This window comes from Pelodiscus sinensis, chromosome 15 (assembly GCF_049634645.1).
Source record: "Pelodiscus sinensis isolate JC-2024 chromosome 15, ASM4963464v1, whole genome shotgun sequence".
NCBI classification, from domain to species: domain Eukaryota; kingdom Metazoa; phylum Chordata; order Testudines; family Trionychidae; genus Pelodiscus; species Pelodiscus sinensis.
The window spans coordinates 14,760,804-14,776,265 of NC_134725.1; the positions used below are offsets into that span (position 1 = coordinate 14,760,804).

General features: G+C 50.3%; 1 protein-coding gene across 1 annotated transcript in view; it reads right to left on the reverse strand.

Annotated features, from left to right (window-relative positions):
• The window catches only part of PRODH (proline dehydrogenase 1), a 38,091-nt gene extending 29,857 nt beyond the window's left edge, over window positions 1–8,234 (reverse strand). Inside the window, exons 1-2 of the mRNA XM_075898222.1 lie at window positions 7,912–8,234; window positions 5,892–6,100 (exon numbers count right to left, since the gene is read on the reverse strand). Of these exons, the coding sequence (XP_075754337.1) occupies window positions 5,892–6,100; window positions 7,912–8,223 (521 nt within the window). The 5' untranslated portion in view covers window positions 8,224–8,234. The remainder of the gene's footprint in view (window positions 1–5,891; window positions 6,101–7,911) is intronic.
• Between the last annotated feature and the right edge of the window lie 7,228 nt (window positions 8,235–15,462).

A 15,462-nucleotide genomic window follows, 5' to 3' on the forward strand; every position in this document is an offset into this window, starting at 1 on the left:
GATCCAAGATGACATGCTGGGCAAAAATAAAGATAAAGACAGACCTGGAAGAAGACAGGAAGCACCCAAAACTAAGACAAAGCCAACCTTGCTTCCAATCTTGGCTGACCAACAGGGAAAGTCTGCCTACATGATCAGGATTGGTGAGCACAGCATCATATGTTTAGCATGTGTATGCTACTTAGTGACTATTGGAGGGAAGTTAAAGATATTACTATGCAAGGCTTTTCCATGGGTAAAAAGATCCTGAAAATCTGCAGAAGCATATACCTTGGGCAAGGGATGAGAGAGCACAAGGTTCCCCAAGCCCTATGAGCAGGAGGGACAAGGGGCACCCCAGCCCTTAGGAAGCCCAGGGGTACTAGCAAAGGGGCCTTCTGTCAGCAGAAGGTGTTTGCTCCCTGGCCTCACCAGCAGCAACAGGAATGTGGAGCAACATGGCCCCAGCTTGCTCTGGCTGTGACACTGCTTTATGCAGGTGAGTTCAGGGGCAGTCCCTTCCCCAAGCAACATGTCAGTGAGTGCAAGGGGGTGGCCCCCAGCTCTGATAGTTCCCTGAGCCACACCGCTCTGGGGAGAGGGTTTGGGGAAGAGGCAGGGAGTGGAGCAAGGGCAGGAAGAGGAAAGGAAAAGGCAGGTCCTGGAGCAGAGGGGTCTGTCCCAGTCTGGCCCCATTTGTCCCCCTTCACCTGATACAAAGGCAGCAGCATGGGTTGGCAGCAATTCCTGTCCATGGGGGTCTAAGCTCCCCAGACAGAGGTTGTTCAAACATCCCTACCCCCAAAGAGGCCACTCCATCCATCCCATTAAATGTCAGAGCAGCACCTGCAGCGCACGCACACAAAGGCATCCTTATGGAGATCAGCAGGATGTTGGAGCATGGCCTAGCTGTATCCAGATTAATATCAGGATAAACAATGCTTCTAAAGATGGAGGGTGAGTGAAAAAGCACTGAGCTCAGGGGAGCCTTGCTAGGTGTCAGCTTTCAGATTTTAAGGCAGCTTTCATGAGACTTAGTTTCTGTGGGTACCTCAACAGCTTCCAAAGAGGGACCTAGAAAGCAGATCTGCAGCTCACTCCTGCAGAGAAAACAGGAACTTCAGGCCTTTCCAACCTTTCCTGCCCTGCATAAACAAACACTGTTTAGTGCTCTGTCCCAGAGACTGTTCGGAAGATGGGAGGGATCTAGGGATACAAGTCTTGCAAGAAAATATGCTTTTTGGGCAGGACTGGCTCTTCAAGAAAAGGTCTGAGAGGATGGGGAGGGATCCCTGGAGCAGTTCCAAGGCAGAGGCAGGCAGGCTAAAATCTATCTGCAGGGGGTACTCACGCTGAGCCTGCTGGAAAGCAGCACAGAACTTGGCAGCTGGAGTGTTTACCTAAAAGCTCTGCCTCCATGACAGCGAATCAAACTGAAAGGGATGGGCCCTACCGGCCAATTGCATTGCCAGGAAGAAGATCAAGTCCTTGGCAAAACAGAAACCGCACATTGTGTCCCAGGCACTTGCCAGCGTCAGAAAACAATTTCTGTCAACTACACCATGTGCTCCAAAGTAATCAAGTCTCACTGCTAACAAGGTCACAATGAATTGGCCCAAGCCAGGCTGGAATGTTCAGCTGCACCGAGTCCAGCCACCTGGTCAGCTCCTTGAGGAGAAGCTACAGAAAGTCCCTTTGCTTACTGATTTAGAGCACATGCGGCAGCGGTGCAGCATCAAGGGATAATAAAGTGCATTTATTCAAGTTGAATGTATAATCGCTGAAATTCAGTTTATTGCAGTTTATTTTCAGTTAATTTAACAGTTTTGCTGTATGTGGTGAGGAGGCTGCTGGCTCCTTCCTGCCCCCACCATGCTGCCACCTATGATACAGAGGCAGCAGCATAGGACAGGGTGAGTTGAGGGGAGGTGCTGTGTGCAACCACACATGCTAACCCATGAGCCCAAGCTCATCAGTTAATCATATGCAGGGTTACTCTTTCACACCCTTAGCAGCTTCCACTCAGCATCACAGGCCAGGTACAACCCTGCTTTGCCAAGCACCACTATGATCCTCCAGCAGAGGCACCAGCTATGAGTGTATGAAAAGGACGTATAGTTTAGGGATGTTAGTGACTAGTGAAATATCTGATAAGCATATGCTTATTGGATAGTTGAGTAGAGACTGCACTAGTCACTCCTCCCGCATTGCTGCCTCTATCAGAGAGGCAGCAAGGGGAGGGAGGAGCAGGAACTGGTGTTGGAGGGCAGGGGCACAGCAAGTAAACAGTGCAAGCAGGACAGTTCCCACTGCTGGTGCTTCTGCTTTTGAAATGTACAAGAGGCCTCTGGTGCTCCTGTAAGTTGCAAAAGTACAGCAGGGAGCATGGGGTGAGCAGGGACTCAAGAACTCCCCACTCACTCTGTGCTATGTGGCAACACCCCTTCCCCCCGTGTGGCCTCTCAGAGGCAAGCAAGGTGGGTAGGGGGGGACAAGAGTCGACGCTGGGGGGAGCCGGCTTAAGTCAGTTCCCCCTCAAGTACCATCTCCAGGGTGCCTCTATTAAAGGCAGCAGATGAAGGCGCAGGGAACACTGCTAGGAAGCAGCCCCAGTCAGGAGCTGGCCCTCCCATGGACAGGGTCTGTTGCCACCAAACAGCTCATTTGTGGCAGCCACAGATGGCTACCCCTGTCCGTGGCCAGCCCTGGCTTCTATGAACAGGGGCTGGTCCTGCACTAGTCCATCTGCAGTTGATAGGACTGTCTGCGATGAACAGGGGCTGCTAGACTCAGTGGCTGTGTCTAGACTGGCCAGTTTTTCTGGAAAATCAGCTGCTTTTCCAGAAAAGCTTGCCAGCTGTCTACACTGGCCGCTTGAATTTCTGCAAAAGCACCGACTTCCTACTGTCTGAAATCAGTGCTTTCTGCGGAAATACTATGCTGCTCCCATTCGGGCAAAAGTCCCAGTGTAGACAGCTCAGATTTGTTTTCCGCAAAAAAGCCCCAATTGCGAAAATGACGATCGGGGGTTTTTTTGCGCAAAAGCTTGTCTTGATTGGCCATGGACGCTTTTTCACAAAAAGTGCTTTTGTGGAAAAGCGTCCGTGCCAATCTAGACGCTCTTTTCCAAAATGCTTTTAACGGAAAATTTTTCCATTAAAAGCATTTCCAGAAAATCATGCCAGTCTAGACGTAGCCAGTGTGAGCCAGGACTGAGCAGTCCCAGCTCGCACTGATTGCTGCGCCACTACATTTAAAATGTAGTAAGAGTCCAGTGTCTCTTACTACATTTAAAATGTAGAGCAGCAGCACAGTTGGCTCCGGAGCCTGTTCTTCTCTGCACAGCAGGACTTATAGACTAATTGTGAAATCGATACAAATTGTATCAACTATACGATTCACTAGATAATCACATTTTATCATCCTTAGAACAGATCAAAGTATTGGGTCAGACAGGTCCCAACTGGGCATAAAATGCTCTGTGCCCGAAATGCCAAGAGATCGGTGACTTTGGGGATTCCAAACAGACACCTGTAGGGCTCAGAGGGTAGATGTTCAGCACTTCTTAAAAATCAGATACTTTGGAAACATCAATCTGTGTCCTCAAAGAGAGACCTCTACACATTTTTACATCTGCACTTGAAAGGGAATCCTCTGAACTGCCATTCATGTTAAAATTCGACACTCTCCGAGAAGGAATGAACAAACACTCAAACTATCTTAACCATTACCAAGATAGCTTCCCCTCTAATACCATTAGCTCACAGACATCCCACTCTCCCCACCTCTAGTATCATCAATTCACAGACACTTTCCTCCCCCCCCCCCCCCCACATCCCCCTCCTGTTCTGAAATGTGATTTGTCCTTTTCATATATGTTCTTTTTTTTAATTGTATCCTTTGGTATATATGGTTGTGACTATTTTCTTCCACTATTTGATCTGAGGAAGTGGGTCTGGCCCACGAAAGCTCATCATCTAATAAACCATCTTGTTAGTCTTTAAAGTGCTACATTGTCCTGCATTTTGCTTCCTCTACACATTGTGAGAGGAATGAGTAAATTCTTCATACCGCCTCTCAGTTTCTGGGAAAGGTGAGTATGTCCCAGAGGGAAAATGCTTTGTGGCACCCCAGTTAGAGAATCATTTTTTGGTACGGGGAGAGTGGTAGGGTTGTGAAAGGTGAACTGGTAAGCATCACCCTTAACAAATGATACTTACCAGTTTCAGTTAACTGGTGGGGGTCACAGCAGCTTCTCACCTCTCATGGGAAGGAGGCTGTTCCAGCCCCATGGGCACCCAATCGGTCCAGAGCAGCCTATCTGCCCTCTTTTAATCAGTTAACTGGTTAAATGGAATTTTACATCCCTCACAGGTGGCCTGTTTGTGCTAAAGACCGTCCTTTCAGAACTTGGGAAGCTGGAAATCTGAGCTGTACATGTTTTCACACGTGGACTAGTCTGAGGACAATATGATCAGAACAAGGAGGCAAGATCAGCACATTCATGCAGCACAAGCTACAGTGTGAATGAGCAAAGGGATTGAAATGGCTGCAGTGAAATAGATAACAGGCTGAACCAGCCTGCCAAGTCACCAGTTCAAGTCTTAACCTGAAGGTAAGTTTGAAGGACAACAAAGGAACAGGTAAAATGAAGACATCATGGGCCTAAAGCAAGGAAACGAAAGCAAAGGTATGAGAAGACAGAGGAGCAGCTGCCAAATCAAAACGTGCATATCACATTTGTTATGGAGTGTGCTTCCCTAGGAAAACACCAAAAGACACAGCACGCTGAAGCCAATTCCCCTTTGAAACGGGGCTGCCTGAGCAACAAGACCTGAAAAAACAGAGCTTAGCTCACTATCAGATCATTCCTTCCTCCGTGTCAGCAGTAGGGATGTAAGTGAGTAGACAACTGCCTTATAGGCTTATCAGGTAGTCAAGTTGACTACTTGCATGCCCACCCTCCTTGCTGACTCTAACAGTCAATTCCCCCCAGCACTATCTCCGCAATGTCACCTGACCCCTCCCCACACTGACAGAGACAGCACTGCTGGATGGGGAAGGAGAAAGCTCTCATGAAGCAGCCTCTGCCTGTGGCCAGCCTGGGCCACCATGGACAGCGGTGGCTCCAGCCGGGTGAGCAGCTGGGAACTCTTTCTGCTGAGGTTCTGCAGTTTAAGTGTGCCAACAGCTGGATGGGCAGGCAGCCCAGCTCTTAGTACATTTAAACTGCAGAACTGCAACAGGGATAGGTCATGGACCAAGCATGAGCTGGGAATGAGCAAACCCAGCTCAGTGCTGGCTCGCACTAGGTCCAGGAGCTACCCCTGCTGCAGCTCTGCAGTTTAAACGCAACAGGAGACAAGCTGTCTGCGCACCCAGCTCCTAAACTGCAGAGGTGCAGCAGGGGTAGCTCCTGTACTCAGCACAAGTCAGTACAGAGCACCTTCCCTTATCAACTAATTGTTTAGTCAAAAATTGTATCAATACACAATTAGCCAATTACTCACATCTTAACATCCTTAGTCAGCAGTAGCTCTGGCTGGAGTAACAGAGGCTGGTAGAAAAGGGAGACAGTCTCACTATGATTTCCCTTAAGTAATGCCCACTATTGGAGAGCAAACAGCTGCCTGGCTCAGCTTACCCCACACACTAGCTCTGCCCCACTCTTGGTGCACCCTGAAATATCTTTGTACAGGAGGAGGTTTGAAGAGTGAAGCTCTGTTCTCTTGCTCCATTCATGAGCCACAAGCACTCCCAAAAAATGGTCCCAGCTCTGATCTCAGGGTTCAGGAGGTTTAATATTACCAACCATGATGTGTACTTAGATCTGTCAGCAGAGATGGTAGAAATCTTTCCTTCATTTCCTGTGACAATGTGCAAACTAAAGTTAGAAGCATTCAGTAACTTACTCCATTTCCTTCCTCTCTGCCTCCTCTGTTGTCAGATCCTCCTCCACACTGTAGTCCAGCACAGATCCCACCCCAAATGCACGGTTCCGCTGGATCAGAGGCTTGATGGCCTCGTGGTCCTCACCAGCCACAAACTGCCCATAGAAGGTCATTTTCATCAGCTTCTCAAACAGCTTCTGCCCCAGTATCTTCCTGCTGAGATTCATCAGCTACAAGACACAAAGCACATGTAAGACAGTTTTCCTCAATGCAAGCACCTTGCCTGCCCCACAACACACATTGGCTAACAGTTCTAACTCTGTTGAAGAAATAGTGCAAGTGGAAACCTAAGACCCAGATACACTGATCCAACATGGCCTTATGGCTGTTTGTGTAATCTAAGGTTCCATCCAGTGCAGGTTACAAGAGTGCTTGTCTTAAGACTAACATATAGACTAAGTATGTAATAGTAGAGTTGATTAATTGATTAACCAATAACAAAAGCTTTTATGTTAATGCTATAGAATACACACATTCTCTCCCTTTCCAATAATTTTTTTAGCAGGCTGGCTAGCAGCCTGGCTCGGTCCCAGCTTGTGCTGGGCGTGGGACCTACCCCTGCTGCAGCTCTGCATTTGAAGTGTATTAGAAGCCAGGCGGGCAGGCAGCCTGGCATGTACTGAGACCAGGAACTCAGACCCCCAGTCTGGACAGGGGCTGCTGCCACCCCGTGCTGCTGCCTCTGTATCAGAGGCTGCAGTGCAGGGTGACAGGTAGCTGGTCTGCCAGGGGAGCTGTTTTTAAACTGACTCCCCTTGCAGACCAGCTCTCACCTGGCACCCCGCATTCCTGCCTCAGGGAGATGCAGCAGCGTGGGGTGGCAGTGGGCTCCTCGGGAGTGGGGCCAGAGAGCACTGGCTGCCAGCCCCACCCCTTAAGACTATAGAATAGTTGACTAACTGGTAAGAATTCATGAGGTTAATCGACTATTCAATTAACCGATATTTAATATCTCTAATACAGACACCACCTCACTCTGCCCCTCCACAGCACTTTACAGTCACTAAAAGAGTTCAAAATAAGATCTCCATTTGTATAAAGGAGAGAAACAAGAGGACGTGATCTTGTCCAAAGACCCAGAGACACAAGGACCAGAGCCCAGTCTCCATGCGCTACTCTAGCCACTGGACCACACTGCCTCTGAGGGAAGGATAGTGAAACATGTCACAATCCTACTGAAGAGGACCACCCAGCACAGGGAAGGGCAAAAGGGCCTCTGCAGGCCTGCCAAGCAGGTTTATCCAGCCACAGACACCCGGCCCCTCTCCAGGTCAATCAGGGATTGGAGATGGGGGAAGACTGCAAAGTCCCCGCCCCTGCCAACAGCGTGTGGCACTTAGAATCAACTGCCAGAGTTAACTAAGCACTGCAGGCCCCTTGCATGATTGGGGCAGGGAGACAGACTCCCTGGGCTTCCCTTGCACCCAGGCTCCGATTGACCTGGGGGTGGGAGGAGCGCAGGAAGTCTCCTCCTGACAACCAGGGGTGCAGGCACCTAGAGCGATCTGTCAGGTATTTAGAACAGCTGATGGATCTAGAGGAGGAGGTGGGCAGCTGGGGACAAAGACTTTACTCATTAGCCCCACTACCGAGCCAATTGGGGTCTGTGGGTGGGGGGAGCAAGGTGCCCTGGCTCCACCCCTTCTTCCCAAGGCCCCGCCCCTTCCAGGGTAGCCTGGAGCCTCTTCTAAAGTTTCTGAAATTGCGTCCCGTGTCTGAAGTTATTGCCCACCTGTTCCAGCAGCACCTGGCCCCAGAACCCCTACATCCCAGCGGAAGCACGCAAGGGAAAGGGGGACGCCGAAAGGCACCAGCTGCAGGCCGGTCCGGGGTGAGAGCCAGTGGGGGAGTCACTTGGGGGTTGTGCCACGGCTGCTTCCCAAGCCCCCGGCTCAGCACCGGGGGCAGCAGGTGAGCGGGTCCCGGCTGGCCCGGATGAGGGCAGCCGGGCCCCGGGAGGCAGCTCAGCGGCGCGGCTCACCTGCTGGCTCCGCTGCACCAACGGTTCCATGGCGCACAGCCACAGCACCGCCAGGCCCCGCACCAGCTCCCAGCTGCTCTTGCTCCGAAACGCCTCCCGGGGGTCGCCGAAGTGCACCGCGGGCGGCGGCAGCAGCAGCCGGGGCGCTCCCCGCGAGCCGGCCCCGCTCCGGGGAGCAGGCGGCGGCGAGGGGGCCGCGCCCCCCGGCTGCTCGCGGCGGGCAGCGGCGGCTGCGGTGCAGCGCAGGCGGCTGGGCGGCGTGCGCAGGCTGCCGGCTGCGCGGAGCGCCAGGGAGCGGGCACCGCACGCCATGGCGCAGGACAGGGCAGCGCAGCGCCCGGCGCCGGCTTAAATGGAGGGAGCCCCGCCCCCGGCCGGCGTAGCCCCGCCCCCAGCCAGCACCTCCTCCGCGTGCGCTCACTTAGCAGCGCGGGACTCATCGCCGCAGGGCTCGGTGCCGGGTTCCTGGAGTCAGGGGCTGGCTGCGGCTACGGGCCCAGGAGACACCCCCCCCCCGCTGCTCCTGGGCACTGTGCCCCAACCCCCAGGCTGCTGCTAAGTACTGTGCCAAAAATTCCACATGCTACTTCTAAGCACTGTGCCCTGAGGGCCCCCATGTCCTTTCTATGAATACAGTGAACATATTCTATAAAGCAAAAATGGGGACACATTGGCTATGCCCCCTGACCTCGTAGGCTCTGCCTGCCATTTGAAGACCCACCCCAGGGGTAGTACTTCTGAGGTCAAGATGGACTTATGACTGGAAGTAAAGGGTGTCATTTGGCCCCTCTAAGAACTGCTCCCACGATCCTCTGCCAATTGGGTTGGGTTTAGGCCCCATAGAACTCCCCCCCCCCCATGATATTATACTGCAATTGCATTAACCCACGCCCCAGACCTAGGGTGCCCTGACATGCAGCACTAGGCGACCAACTTTGATTCAAGATGAGATCCAGGATCTGAGACCTAGAATTTTGCAGAGTAGATGCGGCCCCATTTGACTCAGGGCCTGGGAGTCATCCAGAGCTATCCCACAGTTACATGAGACAACTTCCTTAGTCCTCTTAATGGATGATGCTTACCAGTTCCAGTTAACTAGTGCTCAGAGGGGGTTGGAACAGCTCTCCCATCTGCTGTGAGCAGGAGGGGCTCTTCCAGCCATGCAAAGGGTTCGCTGCAGACAGGGGTTGCTCTCATTCGGAGTAGCCTCTGTCTGCGGGGAACCCAGAGGGTTTGGCAGGCAAGGACTCTGCCAGTGTCTGGAGTAGCATCTCTCCATGGGGAGTCCACCCTGCTGTGGACAAGGCTGCTTCGGAGGGGGCTTGGAGCTGGTGGCAGCCCCAGTGTGAGCTAACAATTAACCAGTTAACTGAACAATGGGAATTTACATCCCAAATGAAATGTACGGCAACTTCATTTTTTGAAGTTACTGCAAAACTATCAAGTGCCCTCCATTTTCACAAGCCAGATTGACAATACTAAAGTAACTATGACAATTACAGGGCAGAGAAGACCATGTCACTAACCTTCCCCACCACTGCTTGAAAGGTACATTCCCCATGGAGGTCAATGGGGCTGGGTTATTTTATATGTAAAGCTACTGAGAAATGTACATGTCAGTACTATGATAGCAATGCCTATATTATGTAAACTAGCAGATTTCCCTGGTATTGTTCGGGGGTGTAAATCAGGAAATGGTCTTTTGGGTTTTGTTGGCAAACAAAAGGAGAAGCAGTGCAGGGAGTGGGGGAAGGCACAGTCTGGCCCAGTGAGGAGCCATGCAAGTCCCAAGAGCAGTGGCATGGGGAGGGGGAGGAGAAGGAGGAGGGAATCCCCAGTCCACAGGTGAATCAGTGGGAGGGGAAAGGAATCCTCAGGTTTCCTGAGGCAGCACAGTGTGGGAGAGAAGTTAATTTCAAGTTACTTTCTATGCTGGCTCCTTGCAGGAGGAAGGGGAGGCTTGGGACGCAGTCCCTAAGAGCTGGATTGGGGAGATTGGAGGATATGACAAAGTAAGAATTGTATTCACTCTGTTTGCTGGTTACATTGCATGTGATGTTTACTGTCCTGTAGTAACCCCATGTTTGTGCATCAGATTCCCTGGGCACTGCACCACTATCTAGATCAGAGGTCTCCAACCTTTTTACCCACTATCACTTTTTAAATGTCAGGGCAGGCCAGGATCTACCCCATTCCTTCCCCTGAGACACAACCCCTTTCTTGAGGTCCCACCCTCTCCAAATCTTTCCACAGACTACTAGTTGCTAATAGAAACTCACAATTAATTACATAATTACACCCGAGCCATTTTGCTGGTGCTACAGCTGGGGAGAATGGTTTAATTTAAATTATTAAACATATTAATCATTTTAACATTCTCATGTTGGTTGATCAAACTTCATTTTAAATAAAGTAAAATATTATGTCCAACACAAAAGGTTTAAATGTTTATTTATGGCAGGGGTGGGGAACTTTTTCTGACTTGGGAGCCACTGACCCATGGAAAAATCAGTGAGGGATCACACAAGTGAGAAGCAAAAAAACTCCTCCCAAAACCCCTAACCCTCACTGATGTGGCCCCCAACTGAGATGCCTCACTCCTCTGGCTCTTCAGCCCCAAGGGTGTGGGGAAGGGCCAGGGAGGACTGAAGTTCAGGGTCATTAAGTGAATAATCAGTTTGGCTGAAATGGCAGGCAACAGCTTTCTCTCTATGAGAGAGTCTTATGTCTGTTTTGTGTGCGTTGATTCTTTGGCAAAGTGTCTGAGACATTTGTTCAATGTACATAGCAGACGGACACTTTAGGCACATGATGGTGCTATGTACATTGGACAAACATCTCAGACACTTCGCCAAAGAATCAATGCACACAAAACAGACATAAGACTCTCTCGCAGAGAGAAAGCTGTTGCCTGCCATTTCAGCCAGACTGATCATTCACTTAATGACCTTAAAACATGCATATTGCTTCAAAGAGACTTTAACTCTAGACTTCAAGGAGAAGCTTCAGAATTGTCATTCATGCTTAAATTTGACACTTTGGGGGCTACGTCTAGACTGGCATGATTTTCTGCAAATGCTTTTAATGGAAAAGTTTTTCCGTTAAAAGCATTTGCAGAAAAGAGCGTCTAGATTGGCAGGATGCTTTTCTGCAAAAGCACTTTTTGCGGAAAAGCGTCCGTGCCAATCTAGATGCGGTTTTGCGCAAGAAAGCCCCGATCGCCATTTTTGCCATCGGGGCTTTTTTGCGCAAAACAATACCACGTTGTTTACATTGGCCCTCTTGCGCAAAAGCATTTGCATACAGCTGGAGCATGGCTCAGTCTCAAGAGCTGCAGCTTTCAGCCTACCAACACTGCACTACACTCCAGCTGGGCTGGATCAAATTGGGGCAGCCACCTGACCAGCTGGCCGCAGCAATCGACCCTTAGGGGCACTGTGATTGACCAGTTGATCATGATCAACTGGTTGGTGACCACGGATCTAGATGGAGTGGGGAAGTACAGGTGTGACTCACTGAGAGTGGATGCCCCAGCCCAGCAAGTACACAATAGCCCAGGCAGGCTAACTGTAACCTGAGCCTGGGAAGGGTGTGTGACCAGGTGACAACTTTTGTCTGTGAAGGTAGACAAAGGCAAGTAGCAGGGTTGGCAGGGACAGAGAAGGGTTGTGGAGTGTGTGAGTGAATTTCCCTGGTTTGGATGCAGAGATGGAGGGCAGGGCCCTGGCTCGCCCCAAGATGGATTGTACTGACTGGTTCCTGTGCTAAAAAGTGTGTTCTGTGCTGTGTCCTGTGACGCAATAAACCTTCTGTTCTACCTGCTGGCTGAGAGTCACATCAGGCTGTGGATAGGGATTCAGGTCCTGGTGACTCCCCACACTTCAGTGCTACTGGTGTCAGTGTGGGAGGTGTTAAGGGTACAAATTCTAGGTTTTTAATGTTTATAGGGCATCCATTTTGAAAAACAAAATGGAACATCAGTCCCGTGACACTGGGTCTGACAGGCAAAGGTTTTCCCGCCTTTTTACAGTGGAGAAGTAAACAAGTTCCGGTTAGAGATAGAATTACCTCAGACGATCCTACGGGGTTTCCTTGTAGGGACAGATTCCATGGGGTCTCCCTCTCAGGGGTTTCCTGCCATAGACTGCATAAAAGGCTGGCAGCCAAACAGTTCAGGGCTGCCCATCCTAGTGGCAGGCTGTGCAGAGTTTTCCTTTCAGATCATCTAGACTCCAGACCAGACCGCCATAACCACAGTGAAAATTCCACATATTCCACCAGATAACGAGCAACCTTGCCAGTTACCTTCCACCTAAAGCAGGGAAGACAGATTCTCTTCTATGATGGGGTAACTGGCTCTGTGGGCATGGGGAAGTCAGTGGATGTGATATACTTCGACTTTAGCAAAGCTTTTGATATAGTTTCCCACAGGATTCTTGCCAGCAAGTTAAGGAAGTATGGATTGGATAAATGGACTGTAAGATGGCTAGAATGTCGGGTCCAACCGATAGTGATTAATGGCTCAGTGTCAGGTTGGCAGTTGGTTTCTAGCAGAGTGCACCAAAGATCAGTTCTAGGAATCGTTTTGTTCAGCATCCTTATTAATGACCTAGATGAGGGGATGGTTTGCACTCTCAGCAAGTTTGTGGATGACACTAAGCTAGGGGAAGGGGTAGATACGTTGGAGGACAGAGATAGGGGTCCAGAGCAATTTAGACAAATTGGAGGATTGGGCCATAAGAAATCTGATGAGGTTCAACAAGGACAAGTGTAGAGTCCTGCACTTGGGACGGAAGAATCCCAAGCATAGTTACAGGCTGGGGACCAACTGGCTAAGTAGTAGTTCAGCAGAAAAGGACCTGGGGACTACAGTTGATGAGAAGCTGGAGATAAGTCAACAGAGTGTCCTTGTAGCCTAGAAGGCTAATGGCATATTAGGGTGCATTAGGAAGGGCATTTCGAGCAGGTCTAGATAAGTTATTATTCCCCTTTATTTGGCTCTGGTGAGGCTACATCTGGAGTATTGTGTCCAGTTCTTGGCCCCCCACTATAGAAAGGATGTGGATGCATTGGAGAGGGTCCAGCAGAGGGCAACCAAAATAATTAGGGGGCTGGAGCACATGACCTATGAGGAGAAGCTGAAGGATTTTGCTTATTTAGTCTGCAGAAGAAAAGAATGAGGAGGGATGTGATAGCAGCCTTTAACTTCTTGAAGGGAGGTCCCAAAGAGGATGGAGAGAGGCTGTTCTCAATAGTGACAGATGGCAGAACCAGGAGCAATGGTCTCAAGTTGCACTGGGAGAGGTCTAGGTTGGATATTAGGAAAAACTATTTCACTAGGAGGGTGATGAAGTACTGGAACGGGTTACCTTGGGAGGTGGTGGAATTTCCATCCCTAGAGGTTTTTAAGTCGTGGCTTGACAAAGCCCTGGCTGGGATGATTTAGTTGGGATTGGTCTTGCTTTGGGCCAGGCGCTGGACTCGATGACCTCCTGAGGTCTCTTCCAACCTTCATGGAGGTTAAGTCCATAAATGGCTATTAGCCAGTATGGGAAAAGAATGGTGTCCCTTGCCTCTGTTTATCAGAGGATGGAGATGGATGGCAAGAGGGAGATCGCTTGATCGTTACAGTTCGATTCACTCTCTCTGGGACACCTGGCATTGGCCACTGTTGGCAGACAGGGAACTGGGCTGGATGGACCTTTGGTCTGACCCAGTATGGCCATTCTTATGTTTTTATGTTAACCATAGGATTCTATGATTCTATGACCTGCTGCCAGCATCTGTGGAACCATAGCCTCTCTCATGGCTTTCCAGGAGTGACAAGAGCTGAGGTCCTGAACATCTATCTTGGGAACTTTCAAGAAGATTTCTATAAACTTGTCATACTTACCCTACTATTTATACTCAGACGAAGGCTTCTTTTGTTCAGTGGGTGCAGGAGACTGACTACTGTACTGAGTAAACTGTTCTTTTGGTTACCCATTGAATTCCCTATTTTTGTAAATTTTCCCTAAACAAGTTTTCTATGTTTGGTTTACCTACAATGAGTTGTCATCTCTGATTAATTAAGGGAAGAGGGAGGCACAGCGCTAGATGACAGATGCTGGCTGTCACAGAACCAAACAGAGCACCTAGTTTTGTTAGGGGACCCCCTGCAGCCTTACCTTTATAAAATTATTCAGACACCTACCAGAGTTACTGCACCCCGTGGATGGAGCATTCATCAGCAAGTGACTAAGGTGCAGTAGGAAGCAGAGGGACTATGGCTTAACCCCAGAGAGTGTGTTCCTCAAAAAGGTATGTCATCCCAAAGAGAGGCTCCTCCTGGGGACTGTGTGAAGTAGTCGCAAGAGGCAGAGGGGCCTACTGCCTAACTCCTGGGAAGGCTTGTGACCCTCAAAGAGACTGGCACACTGAAGGTGTTCTTCCTGGGAGTTGTGGGGCAGTATAAGCATGAGCCTTTGAGTCTGCAATCCTTTGGGAACAATGGAGGAGATGGCCTATAATCATCTCCTTAAGAAGGACATTTTTGAGATGTGCAAAGAGCAAGGGCTACAAATGGGGAAGTTTACCAAAGCTCAGCTAATCGCCGAGCTGGGAGAGAATCATCCTTCCATGGATCTGGAGGCATGGGTGATTCATTAAGACTTGAATGCTTAGATTGTCACCGGAAATAGGAAATACTCAACTACTGTAGGATGCAGGATTCCCCCTCTGGGCAGGATGTGCCTGGGCACCTGCCTTGTTGTGTGTGATGTTGGCAAATCCTTTATTCCTCAGGTCCCTCAGACACACTTTGTGTCAGTGTCTCCAGCACAGCCAGAGGGATCCAGCAGGGGGCTGGCAGTGCCCTGAGGTACCTTCAGATGTTGCTATTGTTACGGCAGCAGCCATAGTAGAGAGGCAAGGTATCTAGGCTAAACCTCTGGTTCAACAGATGCTGGCAGCAGGGCTGCTCCTGTGCTGGCATCCAGGCAGGAGGCGGCTGTCCCTGTATTTCATGGCACAGCAGCAGTAGCTCTGTCACAGTGATGTAGTCTCAGGAGCAACCCTGGGTGCCTTCTGTGGTCAGAGATTAGACAGCAGCCTGGGGAAGGTTCATGCCCTTTGCACCTAACAGAGGACCAGCTGTGGATGGATCTCCGGTTCTCTGAGGGACATTGGCTTGCTCTGTCCAGAGAGGCGGAGCACTTTCCATCTGAGCATTTCTCAGAAATGAAGGAGTTCAGCCTCCCAGCTCTTGTAGGGGAGGGGCTTATTATCCCTGCTTTAGACATGGGCGCTCGGAGACCCAGTGAGAGGACGTGGGGTGGCCAGGGGCACACAGGCAGTCTGTGGCCAGAGCTGGAACAGAATCCATCTCTTTCTCCTATGCATTGTACCTGCAGGTGTGTGAGGGCACGTTGGCTGGATTCCACTGCAAATGACAACACCTGAAATACAGCTGGGGTGTGAGCCCTGAATCCGTTCTTCCCAGTGGAGATTGGAGCTTCATCCCCATAGTGTCGGCCTTGTGGCTGAATAGTATAGAGCGCCTGATCACTGTTG